The sequence below is a fragment of the Oculina patagonica genome, chromosome 1, assembly GCF_052425735.1.
Source record: "Oculina patagonica isolate OP01 chromosome 1, crgOcupat, whole genome shotgun sequence".
NCBI classification, from domain to species: Eukaryota; Metazoa; Cnidaria; class Anthozoa; order Scleractinia; family Oculinidae; genus Oculina; species Oculina patagonica.
The window spans coordinates 10,684,576-10,698,924 of NC_135758.1; the positions used below are offsets into that span (position 1 = coordinate 10,684,576).

The window sequence follows — 14,349 nt, forward strand, 5'->3', positions numbered from 1 at the left end:
ATGCACACGACAATTCTCTTACGCGAACGAAGTTATCGTTTACAATCATCTGCGATGTTTTTTTTCTGTTGCTTCTTACAGCTTCAGGTCCAACTAAACCCAAAGGACAGGAAAACGCTCCTGTGGTTTGCTGCTGTTGGGGATACGTTCTGGTGTGGTAAGTGGCACTTCATAACGCAACTCATTACTCGGATGTATTCTTACACAAAATCAAGACACCCCATTTTCTTTGAAAATGTATTATTGTTTGTAATACTTTAATAAAGACCAAAAAATAAAGCAAGATAGCGTATTCAGAAGCTGAACTGTATTTCTGTGGCATTGTCACGTATTATTTCTCCCGGCACTGTTGTCGTTTAATTTCAACAACCAGCCAGTATGGTCACAATTTGGTAAGAATAACAAGCTTCCACTTTACACTGTCTCGATTAGAATTCTTTCCACTGTTTTGAGTAGATGTGTTGCTAAAAACCTGGAAAGACTAGAGAAATTTAAATTAAATAAATTAGACTGCTTCGTCCTAAGGTCCCCCCCCCCCCCCAACCTCCCTCCCCCCTTGCGCGCCCGCGCGTTTGAGCGCGGTGCGAGTGGAATTTTGGGCCTGTTGCAAGCGCTTTGCTTTTCCAACCTTTTACCGGCAATATGCGACAGAGCTGGGGGCAAGGCAGTCAATTAGATTACAATTAATCGTATCAATATTCGAACGCATTAGGCCTTGTCCTATACAAAGAAATAGCCATTATCATTGTCCTTGCTGCACCTCCTGGCGGAGCATAAGGCCGCATTAAGAAATGGTACTGAGGATAAAACGTGTTTAAAAAAAAAATCCGCACTACAACAGTATACCACGAACACTGCCATTTTTGTGGTCGTTATTCCTGAGTGCCGTTTTATCGCTACCTTTGAAGCGTCAGGAACACTAAAACAACATTTGTTTTACCCCAGATTTAATAGATAGATAACAGAGGCTCAGTACTTTCGAAGGATCGTTACCTCGTGTCGAAATGCACTCATGCAGAACCTCATTAGTGGTTAAGAAAGTTAATTTTGTTAAGTTCACTTTCCCGTTTATAAATCGTCTTTATTTTACGTCGGTAGCACTTAATAGTCTTGCGACTAACAAACCTGTGGCCCTCGGATTCCTGATCGAATTGAGATTTAGAAGTGTTGTTTTTTTGTGGAGAGAGGAAAACCGGAGAACCCGGAGAAAAACCCTTGAGGCAAGGACGAGAACCAACAACAAACTCAACCCACATATGACGCCGGGACTGGGAATCGAACCCGGGCCATATTGGTTGGAGGCGAGTCTCTCACCATTTAACCATCCCTGCTCCCCTAAATTGGTACATGAACAACCTCTTTCTATTATCTCCACAGCAACAAGGTTTTCAGTGTACGTCATTAATCACAAGAGAGTCAATAAACCTGCCAAAGTTCTAACTCCAAGTCCCAATGAGGAAGGACACCCAATGAGCATTGATTGTATGTGTAAAGTGTCCGATACCCAGGTGGGTGTTCTTCGACAGCAGAAAACAAGAAACAACAGCAGAAAGCACTCTATCTTGTCTCCAACTCGTTTTGGTCTGACATTCTATAATTTATTATTGGTTTTCTATATGGCCCTTTTTGGCCCTTTAAGTTAGGTCTGTCCGTATGTCTGTCCTTCGATCAGTCCGTTGGTCCGTCCCTCAATCTGCCTGTCTGCCTGTCAGTCAGTCAGTCAGTCAGTCAGGCAGGCAGTCAGTCAGTCAGTCAGGCAGGCAGGCAGGCAGGCAGGCAGGCAGGCGGGCAGGCGGGCAGGCGGGCAGGCGGGCAGGCGGGCAGGCGGGCAGGCGGGCAGGCGGGCAGGCGGGCAGGCGGGCAGGCGGGCAGGCGGGCAGGCGGGCAGGCGGGCAGGCGGGCAGGCGGGCAGGCGGGCAGGCGGGCAGTCAGTCAGTCAGTCGGTCATTCAGTCAGGCAGCCAGTCAGTCAGTCGGTCCGCCAGTCAGTCAGTCAGTCAGTTAGTTAAGTAAGTCAGATTACGTCAGTCAGTCAGTCAGTCAGTCGGGTCAGTTAAGTAAGTCAGATGACGTCAGTCAGTCAGTCAGTCAGTCAGTCCTTTTTAATATAAGGTAGCCGTCGTAAGGGTCTTATTGTCATCTGGAACACTGAGACTTGTGAAAGCGAAAATCGTGTAGTTTGTAAATGTGGTGGCTTCACGTCAGCTAGCCGATATACATTTTTAAATTTTTAATTTTTAACTCTTAACTGCAATTTTTATCTTTCACCTATTTTTATGATAAAATTTTATATATTCTATTGTAATTTATTTATTTATTAATCTATGTAGTACGATTCTTCAGTTTTTCTTCTTCTTAGAAGTTAAGTGTAAATATTTTAACTTTAAATAGCTTAGATATATAATAATGTAAATAGTGTCCACAATTAGTTTTTTTAAGCTAAATACTTCAGACACTTTAATAAAGTATTTCATTCATTCATTCATTCTTATTGTTGGTACTTTGTTCTTTTTGCACCAGGTGTGGACAGGCTGTGACAGGAAGGGTCTTATTGTCATCTGGAACACTGAGACTTGTGAAAGCGAAAATCGTGTAGTTTGTAAATGTGGTGGCTTCACGTACATGCTCAAGGTGGATAACAAGGTATTGTCAATATCATGAAAAGTAAAACATGTTGCAGAGACATGTCGTGGGGAAATAACGTAGCGACATCACATTTGTGGCACAGCGGAGTGAGTCACTGCTCGAAAAAAAGTTTTATTTTTTTAAAGGAAATGAAAACAAATTTGAAGAACTTTTTATTCGATTAGTCTTTTTTGTTTTATTTTTCTTTTGCTAAGTGAAAACTAAAGGAAAACCATGGAATTGTTGGGATTTTTTATGCATGTTAGCTACAAGATTTTGACCTTTTTTTAACTCTTTAATTATTATTTACATTTCACGTTGTTGCAGGTCTGGGCTGGAAGCAAAAGTGGCACAATCTATGTCATGAACACGGCAAAGTGTGAAGTAGAAATGGTATGATTGATATGTAAATTGACTTATAAAATTTATAGATGTAACTGTTTAGTCCAAGACGCAAGAAGGGACATACGTCAGAAACATTTCTCGTAGATCACTCCGTCTCCTTCCTAGCCCATACTTGGGTGTCACGCGACGTTTCATTGGGGCGACAGAGTAGCGTTGCATGACCTATGAATAACGATTGTGAAGAAAACAAATAAACAAGAAAAAACTGTTCTTTTTTCTAGGTGACCGGAAATATTCTATAGGCAGAAGAGAAGGGCCTTTAGTATGCCCTTCTGTGTTGTATTTTCTTTTCAAATTGTTTGTTTGTTCGGCTTTGCTCTCGGATTGACCACAAATCGTTTCATTTCAGGAGTTGTGTTTACACCAGGACCGGGTTCGCTCAATGTGCATAACGGACTATGGACTTGTGATTTCGGGTCCCGGGTCACGGGACGGGCGCATTGCCGTGTGGGGGTCACATCTTGCCACAGATCATCCCAAGTGTCCCGAACCAGAAGAGGAAACGCAACCCGAAGTCGCTAGTATCTGCGAGGAAGATGGCTTTCAAATGATTTGCAAGAAAGATACAGTACAATTCGATCTGGAGCGCAACGAAACGCGCTACATATCGAAATCATCAACATATTAGTGTATAAATACTGCATTCATTTTGCAATTTTGGTGTTTAATTTTGTGACACAATCTATTATTTGACATTTTTTAATTCCATGTCGCCGCCATCTCGCACTTGATCATTCTCATTTATAGATCTCTATATAGGCGTAAAACAAAGATCATTTCCATTTTGAAGGAAGAAATGTCACCAATTGTTTCCGTTCGAGGCTAAGGTTATTTACAAAATGAATTTATGTTCAGCAATGCATCCTAAAAACTGTCTCAAGTCTTAAATCCTTACGAACGTTTAAACTTCCTTGAAAGCTTGAATGCCATGCAAAATGCAAGGTCTTAAAAAGTGTGTTAAGCGCTTGATTGTTGTTTCGATTCCTCGCAATTAACAAATAGTTATAAAAAAAACGCTTAATGTACCTGTGCCATTTCTGTACGAATGTAAAATGAAGAGTTTAATGGTGCGTAATAGCTCAGACTTTTTCAGTGATGTGTGTTTGAATATTGAATATTTAGGTTCGTGATTATCTTTAATTATTTGTAGGCAAAGAAAAGGTACAAACTTTACCAGCCTGTGTAAGATTGCTCTCTTGTGTAATACAATTCCTCTCGTTTAATAGTAGCTAACGATAAACTATTACTCCTCGCTAATTCTCTACTGATTTAATGAAATTTTTCACATCAAAAATATACCGAGGAAAATCCGGCAATTAACATATTTTCAGGGAATTTTGACAGCATTTAAAGTGAGAGCTATTATTTTATTTTATTTTTTTTGTAATACGAAAAAAATTTGATATTGTTAGATTGTATAATTAGAAAGATTTTAATTACTATTCAAAGAGATAGCATATACTATTTATATATCTTTTGACAGTATAATAATGCCAGTAGGGTCCTCAGTCGGTATCGCGCAATTGTGAAACGTGTAGACCCATCCAGCCATAGGCAAGGTCAAGTCTAACTTTAAGGTTGCTCGTAGTGGTTTACATATTTGCGTCTTTGGCATTCTATTGCAGCTACACCAATAACGTTGAATTTTAAATTTTAGTACAACTTTGTGAAGGTTTTGCCAGTAAACAATTTGAAGACGGCATGACGTCACAATTCGTTACCATGGCAACGACAAAAGTGGTAAAAGCTTTATTTGTGAGGCTAAACGAACGTAAAAGATTTAAAAATTTGATGGTGGATATTTTTGTTTTTGATATATTTTTGTCTAATGGACAAAACAGTCTGACATTTGAAAAAAAAAGGATAAAAATGTTTCTTTCGTCGGTAAAAAAACAGGAACTTTCTCCGGGTAGTTTTTTTTAGCTATTAGCCTCAAAAGGTCCAAAATGGGGTATCTTAGAGCTCATGTGATGTTGTCATGGTAGTAAATTTTGACGTCACAGTAACTTATTTTTGTTCATTCGTAAAACTTGTACAAGTTTTTACTTAAAGATGTTCCTAAACATTATTGGTATAGCTGCGATAGAACACCAAGGACGGGCATGTCTAATTCTAAAAATACGAGCCACCCTAAACGACTTTGTTTTTTTCGATCTCGGTCATTTACTTCAGAAACAAATGGCAGAATGTATAGGACACACAGTCACGGTGGAAAGCGCGTCCCGACTGTTGGCCTTCTTTTAAAGTTTGATTACGTTTAATAGAGTAACCAGTACATAATGCTAGATCATGATGATTAAGCCACGTGATGTTCGAATAAAAAAACGATGCGCGGTTTCCAGGTTCAATTAAAGTCATCTGATACTAGAAATTGTTGTCTTAAGCTATTGTTTGTTTTGCTTGAAAGTTTGATTGTTGATTCTGTTTCTTTCTTTTTTGTTTCCTTGTCTCTTTGTTGATGCATTTTTTCCTTTATTTGTCTGAATGTTTTCTTTTCCTTATGTTTTTGTTTTTGTTTGTCTGTGTGTTTGTTGTTCGCCTGTATGTCTGTCATGTTTGTTCGTTCTTTGATCAATCTCGTCCCAGGCCCATCTCCGCTTTCAAGATGGCGTGCGGCTGGGCGGTCAAGAGCCAAGACCCTAGCCATCGTGAAAACCGGCTTTAAAATCCTTTCTTGTCTATGACAAATAAAAAAAGGTTAATACAGATGTTGACCAAGTCTTCGAGAAGATCGGTATCGTGTCTAAAACAAATGGTCACTTTAAAGACTGTTCTTTTCTGGGCACAAGTAAAACACATAAGAGCGAACACCCGTGTTCTAATGCTGCCCTTAGGAATGAGCACAAGCACAACAACATAAAATTGTCTGTCTGCCTTGTACCTATGCTTATTCCTAGTGAGGCCAGCATATTAGAAGAATTCTTATGCCGTTATGCGCGTGCTTATGTCCAGTGAGAACCAGCCTTAATAACCCACCTTTGAAGATTTCTTGGTAAAATACTGACGGTTTTTGGCGTCATCTTAGTTTAGGGCAAACACCGCAAATATTGCAGGACATGTATGGGGACAATGGAGAATCTAATGTCTAAACTTCAAGGAAATTCGCACTATTTATGAATTAAAACAGACTAGATACCGAAAAAAAAAATAGAATTTAATGAATATATCTGAGGCACAATGTTATAGCTTCGCTGGGAAAGCCGGAATTAGTATCTCTGTAAAGCCGAGCAGCAGTTCGTTTAAACAATTTATTGACATTTGAATGGAAAAATAAAAATGCAACTTTTCTCAGCAGAGCTGTACTCTAAACTCGATCGATAAAATGTTCGTCTGGGTATCTTAACCTTGTAAATCAGAACGTTAATAATCTTCCTCTAGTCATATTGGGTATCGAACTACAAACCTTCCCTATGCTTTAATGTAGTTTTTGATGAGTTTGCCCCAAGCAAGAAGACGCCTTAAACCAGAATATTCCTCAAGTATTTTCCAGTCCAAGGGATTGAAGGAGCAAGTTGGGGTATCAGGTTGGTGCTTAACTTCGGCTTCTTTAGCGTGAAGCGACTATAACTACAATCGGAGGGTAAATAAAGTAATAACTTCACATCACTTCACAGGACTATTCCTTCTCCCCTGGATGGGATTCTACAACCTCAGACAAAAATCGTTGGGAAGGTTGAAGATGAACGCCTTGATTTCAACGACTTTTAAATAGATCTAACCAACAGAAAAGCCCCAATGTGTGTATGGGCCCCCCTCTTCCCCATATCAATGTTAAAGTATTACTGAACATTATGATAGACAATATAGTGTGATTTAACCCTTTCACTCCTAAACGCGCATTTTAGACGATATTTGGAGGTGCATTCATTGAACCACTTGTTACGTCATTAATTAGCACGTCAGTGGAATTTCGTGACAAGAATTTGATAGTGCTTGGATCGACCTTTCTACAGGACTGTTCATTTTGAATATCGGTTACATCATCACAGAGCTAATCAGAGAAAAACACGATCCGTTTTAGTGCAAAATCGTTGCATGCTTAAAAAGGCCAACACACCTTTAAGTGATCAAGGTCCCCTTTTCAGGGTTTTCCAATGATAACGTCAAAACGTTTTTGGCCAGAAGAAAGGATATGAAGAGTAGAAAGTAATGAGAATACGAAAGCCCAAAAAGACGGAAGCAAAAGGAGCAAAAAAAATTGGAACGGCTCAGCAAAAAAAAAAAAAAATCCAAATTTTCGCTTATACGCATGCACCAAAGTTAAATATTGTACATTTTTACACGGAATCTTTATCAAAATGTTCCTGAAGTGTAAAAAAAGCGCTTCTAGAGCAACGTTAAGGTAAATTCAAGATCATAGCACCAAAAATTCAGTTTATCGGTTAAAAAACGTGTTTGTGGGGTAACATTCGGGAGTGAAAGGGTTAAAGTCTCTTGGTATACTTCAACATTGAATAAGGGGGAGGGATAGAGAAAAAAATCTCGATGATTTGGTAAGTGCAGAATGCAATATGGAACAATTGAAAGTATGATGTTTAATATATGTTCGTGTTTATTTGCTATATTTTACTTTCGGAAAAACTGTTCACAGGCTACTTGTATCCTTTCCCAGGTGTTCCTTACGCTAATCTTTGCAAACGTAACACGACACTTTTGTTTGTTTGTAACAAAATACTTTTGTCTTCCTTGAAAATGCGATAACATGAAACTTTTGTTTTTTGTTTGTTTTACGGCGGCATCGATGACATTTGTTTAATTTAATTAAGTTACGGTTTAGACTGCACGAAAGACGATTCTCAAAAACTAAAGAAACAAATCTAATCAAAAAACATATTTTTCGACAGGTTTTTTAAAACGCAGTACAGCTAGGATATTTGTTTCCTGGTTATCAGGTGTTCACGCCGAAAATCCCGGTTCACGTTTTTGCATACCTAATTACGAAAGCGCTGTGAAAGTCTCAAAATCTAATTTAATTAATTTGCGGTTTTTACTTGGCGCCAAGAAGTCTACAAGAAGCCTACCGCAAACACGCAATACAAGCGATGTTCATGATAGTTCCAGAAAACAACGTTAAAACGTAGACTAATCTGCGGATGCGTTTGGTGTAAATTACGTTGAGTAGTACCACAAGGAGAGCAAAGGGTTTTCTGAAACAAATATGTACGTTTGAAATCTTCATATGAAAGTAACGTAGATTTGTTCCAGGTTTTACCTAGGGGTACGGTCAGGTGCTCCCCACCCCCACCCCTCCTCAGGAATAATTAATTAATTGATATTAATTAATTAATTGGTGATTAAAAGTTTACACCGCGTTAGCGGCTTAGTGGTTTAGTGGTTTAGGGGTTTAGCAGACGCCAACCCACCAAACCATCACAATAGTGCATTCTGCACTAAAAAGAACCTTCCCAGCGTTTTTTTACTGGGGTTGTAGGCCATCGCAGGCAACGTCCCAGCATTTTTGTTAAACAACACCATATTTGCCAATGCACATTTCACTTCTGTGTGGAGAGATACGTTGTAATAGACAAGCGGCCACGCCCACACCTGACATGCACTTCTCAAACATTGCGAATCCATTTTTGGCCCGAAATGCACGCCTGAATATCGCGATCCTGGGAGCAATCATTAGGGCACTGGGATTTTCACATACTTCATAACAGTTCGCAGTACTCTTATTTATCCATTTCAATCCATCTAACTTTTATTGAAACGTTTTAGAAAGCAAAAAAAACTTGATTTAAACACTAAACAGACCAAACTGGAGAAACTGTGACCACGATATAGTCATAATGGAATCTTATTACTTGATAGCATACTATTCGCGACAGTCCCTTTCACGCTCGCTAATAAGAGATGGAGATATGCGACCGCGCTTTGGTAAGTTGGAAGCAGAAATGGAAATGGCGAGGGAGGGTGGGAAAAGAAAAAGCACGGTAGCATAGAGAGGCAAGCGCGAAAGGAATAAACAACAGGTCTCGGCCACAACAGCCCGGATTCTTACGCGAACTGGGCCGAAATGAGATGCACGGCCCTTATTTATACTCGCTCTTGTAAGGGACTGGCGCGAATAGCATACTATTCGCGACAGTCCCTTTCACGCTCGCTAATAAGAGATGGAGATATGCTCCCGCGCTCAGACGTCTGCGCATTACATGGCCCAAAACCAGATGACCCAAGACATCACCAATACTCAAACCCAAAGACCCAAAACTCAAACCAGAAAAATCCTTCCCAGCAACCCATAACTGAAGACAAAAGGCTAGCAAGACACTAACCAATCTAGCTGACAAGGTCTTAACTACTAGGTTCCAGGGGCTAAAGTTCGCTATCCACAGCCAAAGGCTGAGCACTTTTTCACACAAACAAAGCATACAACAACTGAGGCTAGACTGCCTTCCCTTGGGTGGCAGAACTTGAAGTACTGAAAATCCAGGATAAATAAGATGGCACAGGACAAAAAGATTTGGCGCTGGAAATACACGAGAGAACTCACCCAAGGGATGGCAGCCTGAGCTTCAGTAATCCGAATAGGGCATTAGACACCCTTTCAGGCTACCATGGGAAGAAAAGGAAAAGAAAAATGGCCCGGGACAGGACGCGCAGTTATCTAAGCAAAAGTTCGCTATCCCCGGCCTAAAGCCGAGCACTTTTCCACAAAGACAAATCATAAAGCAACTGAGGATAGACTGCCTTCCCTTGGGCGGCAGAACTACAGATACAGAAAATCCAGGATAAATGTACATGGCATAGGACAAAAATATTTGGCGCTGGAAATGCACGAGAGAACCCACCCAAGGGATGGCAGGCTGAGCGTCAGTAATCCGACTAGGGCATTAGACACTCTTTCAGGCTACCATGGGAAGAAAAGGAAAAGAAAAATGGCCCGGGACAATAGGGCAGTAAAATCGAAACGTGTAAAAACAGTGATTTTTGCTGTCAAGAAAACCCAAACAGATATGCCAGAGCAAAACATGTAAACAATCCAGGATAAATGTACATGGCATAGGACAAAAATATTTGGCGCTGGAAATGCACGAGAGAACCCACCCAAGGGATGGCAGGCTGAGCGTCAGTAATCCGACTAGGGCATTAGACACCCTTTCAGGCTACCATGGGAAGAAAAGGAAAAGAAAAATGGCCCGGGACAATAGGGCAGTAAAATCGAAACGTGTAAAAACAGTGATTTTTGCTGTCAAGAAAACCCAAACAGATATGCCAGAGCAAAACATGTAAACAATTAAAAAATGGGCGCCTAGGGAATAGCACTACCCAAACACGAAATTTGAAAGGCAAAGTATGCATAACAAAACATCAAAAAGCAATACAGCCAAATAAAAGCACTTCACAAAACCCGTTGTTTGTGAGGCAAACAACACAAAACATAAGTTTCGCCGGAAGGAACGAACCAGTGTACAAAAGGCAAAGTATGCATAACAAAACATCAAAAAGCATCAGCGAAGCACGCTGACTAAACAAATTAAAGCCGTGCAAAGGCGAAGCACACTAACATAACGAATATTCGTGTGCAAAAGGAAAGCACTGCACAAACCCGATGTTTGCGAGGCAAAGCACACTAACAACAAATAAATGTGTGCAAAAGGAAAGCACTGCACAAACCCGATGTTTGCGAGGCAAAGCACACTAACATAACAAATATTCGTGTGCAAAAGAAAAGCGTGTAAAAACAGATAAATACACGACGCTACTTTACCAGATAGTGCCGGACTTGGGACTGGATAGCTGCAGAAGTGTAAAGGCGTCGAAGAAGAGCTTGAAAGACAGCGGCCAAAACGGAGTTTAATATTTGCTTTTACAACACATCAGGTAACAGAAGCGAAGGATTCTTACGCGAACTGGGCCGAAATGAGATGCAGGGCCCTTATTTATACTCGCTCTTGTAAGGGACTGGCGCGAATAGTAGATCAATGTGTTTTACATCTCTAACAATCTTTGTGATTTTGTCAATTCCCCTGACATTATACCTGCGATACTAACTGACCTGACCATGCGGCAATAAGTTTTATACTCGGTAAAGTTGGAGAGGTAAAAGGACCTGGATTGTGGAAAATGAATGTCACACTTTTAGATGACGAAGAATATTTGAATTACCTAAGTGTTAATATTCCAAAATGGAAATCAGAGGGCGAAAAAGAATTATCGAACAAACGCTCGGTTTGGGATTGGATCAAATACAACATCAGAAAACACACTATTAAGTACTCTAAAGACAAAGCTAAACAGAGAATCGATAAGGAAAGAATAATTCAACAGGAATACAAAGAAGCAACAAGGCAGTTTGAAAATGATCCAAGTGAGTTGAAGAGATGTTGTCTGAATGAAATTAAAGAAAAACTGGAATTATTTTATGAAGAGAAAACAAAAGGAATAATTGTACGAGCAAGAGCTCGCTGGCATGAGCACGGAGAAAGAAGTACTAAATACTTTTTAAATTTAGAGAAAAGAAATCACGTCAAAAAACATATTAGAAAGCTGCTAATTAGCGGCGCCATTACAACTGATCCTTACCGTATATTTACCGAACAGAAAAATTTTTATCACAACTTATACAAAACAAGTTCGACAAACACCGATTCTATCAAGTCGTTTTTGAATAATTTAAACATACCTCACATGTCTGAAGATCAGAAGCAATCATGCGAAGGCCAAATTACAATTGACGAATGCAAACGGATTTTAGAAACTTTTCAAAACAACAAGTCCCCTGGAAATGACGGAATACCAATCGAATTCTATAAAAGCTGTTGGAATCTTATTTGTGAACCGTTCATTAATTGCGTAAATGAGTCATTTGAAAATGAAGAAATGTCCGACTCCCAAAAGCAAGCTGTTATTACTTTAATAGAAAAACAAGGAAAAGATCGCACGTTAATGGAAAATTGGAGACCCATCTCGCTTGTCAATGTCGATGCCAAAATAATATCGAAAGTAATTGCTTCTAGACTTAAAGATGTCCTACCTCACATTATTCACTGCAATCAAACCGGTTACGTTAAAGATCGTTATATTGGTGAGACGGTAAGATTGATTCTTGACATCATGGATTTCACGGAAAGATAAAATATACCTGGTCTATTGATATTTATAGATTTTCGAAAAGCTTTTGATACTTTAGAATGGAACTTTTTGTTTAATTGCCTGGATGCTTTTAATTTTGGCCCTGAATTCAAGCGTTGGATAAGTACTTTTTATAAAAATATTCAAAGTTGTGTGATAAATAATGGAATGTCATCAGAATACTTTAATCTTACACGTGGAGTCAGGCAAGGCGATCCTTTGTCTCCATATCTCTTCCTTTTTGCTGTTGAGAGTTCTGAGAGTTTAGCGATTGCCGTTAGGGAAAACGAAGAAATAAAAGGAATTGCAATTGAACGACAAGAAACTAAACTTTTACAATATGCCGACGATACAACTGCTGTTCTTTCTGACATAGAGTCAGCCCACAAACTTTTTCATTTATTGGACAAATTTAGAAAACTCTCAGGTTTAAAGGTCAAAAGTTCAAAGACAGAGGGACTGTGGTTAGGCTCTTTGAAAGGAAATGAAATGAAACCGCTTGGAATCAAATGGCCGCAAGATCCTATAAAAGCACTCGGAATCTTCTTCACATACGATAAAAAACTGCTCTATCTAAAGAACTTCTCAGAAAAACTCGACAAGATAAAAACATTTATCAATATCTGGTCTTCTAGAGGTTTATCTCTCTATGGGAAGGTTACTTTCATCAAAACTTTGCTTCTACCGAAGGTTGTTTACATATCCTCTTTGTTACCTACCCCTGAAAATATAATTAAGGAACTAAACCAATTGATATACAAATTTTTATGGAAAGGTAAAGACAAAGTAACCAGGGTATCTGCGATAAATAACTATGAGGAAGAAGCAATCAAAATGGTTGATATTGAAAGCACGATCAAATCTCTCCGCCTCTCCTGGATGAAAAGAATCTTTAGTGATAATTCCGGCACATGGAAGAAATATTTTGAATATCTTCTAATGAAGGAAGGTGGCTTCTATCTTTTCAATTGCAACTATAACATTAAAGATTTAACTATAAATTCTCAATTCTATAGAGAACTATTGAAGTGGTGGTCTGAATTTCGCACAGAAAATGCAGCTGATACCAATTGGAAAAACTTAATTTGGAATAACCACGAAATAAAAATAAACAACAAACCAGTTTTCTATAAAAGGTACTTTAATTATGGAATTCGGACCGTGGAAGATCTGCGCTTTGATCTTAACAATATTGACTCCTATAAATTACTTGCGAAACATATAGAGAAGACGAACTTTCTGGAATGGACTGGTCTACGCCATTCTGTACCGCCCAATTTAAGAAATGCCAATTTTATTCCAGATTACGCAGACTGAACTGAATCCATCTTTTAAGATTAACGGCTGCCTTTTCGATGTTACTAAAAAGAAATCAAAGGATTATTACTCTCTTTTTGTCCGTAAAAAGGCACGCTTTCCTAATATTGCACAAAAACTTAAGTGTGAATTTAATTTATCCGATGAAGCATTGAAAAAAGCATTTTCTCTTCCCCATTCTGTTGCTTTTGAGCCATACGTCAAGGCCTTTCAGTTTAAGGTATTAAGGGACTGGTCAATTAGTACCAGGGGGGGGGGGGGGGGGGGGTGGGCCGGAGCAATTGGAAAAGTGGTGGCTTGAAAATTTGTGACCCACCCCTTCCTTCTGGCTCAAAACTGACTGGCCCACCCCTGATAAGAAATTGAAAATTACATGACCCACCCCCTTTCCTAAAAAAAGGGACCAATCATTTGTTTATCATCTGTTAGGGGTTGGAGGTTTTTAATTTGACATCAGCTTTTAAAGTGAAATTCCTTACATAGACCACCCTACTTTTTCCTGATGAACACTGCTGTTCCATGTACGTCTTTTTCCTTTTTTTAACACACCAGTCAGAGAAGAAGAATTTATCACTTCCTAAACTAGTCTTTTGTAAGTTTTCCACCTATTTGTGTGTAAAGTCCATGGGAAAATTTAGACACAAACATGTGCGAAAACTGAAACAGTATGTAATATTAATTCATAAACAATTATTGAATAGTTCATATTTTTAAACAGAAAATGAAAACAGAAACTACAACCACTGTCCATCATTCATATTTTGCAAAGTGTTTGAGAAAAGAGTTTACTGGTATTAAAAGGGCTAAAGCCCGATGTGAATCTATGCAGGTTGAAGAGAGACAGGCAAAACTGATCTTATGATCACAAGCCATCTAGGGGGGTCTGGGGGCATGTTCCCCCGGGAAATTTTTATATTTGGGCCTTCTG

The 14,349-nt window shown here is 39.2% G+C and overlaps 1 protein-coding gene across 1 annotated transcript in view; it reads left to right on the top strand.

The window, feature by feature from the left end:
* LOC144655764 (DENN domain-containing protein 3-like) overlaps window positions 1-5,400 on the top strand; it is a 38,207-nt gene extending 32,807 nt beyond the window's left edge. Inside the window, exons 43-47 of the mRNA XM_078516027.1 lie at window positions 82-157; window positions 1,378-1,508; window positions 2,520-2,642; window positions 2,952-3,017; window positions 3,379-5,400. Of these exons, the coding sequence (XP_078372153.1) occupies window positions 82-157; window positions 1,378-1,508; window positions 2,520-2,642; window positions 2,952-3,017; window positions 3,379-3,657 (675 nt within the window). The 3' untranslated portion in view covers window positions 3,658-5,400. The remainder of the gene's footprint in view (window positions 1-81; window positions 158-1,377; window positions 1,509-2,519; window positions 2,643-2,951; window positions 3,018-3,378) is intronic.
* The last annotated feature ends 8,949 nt before the right edge of the window (window positions 5,401-14,349 follow it).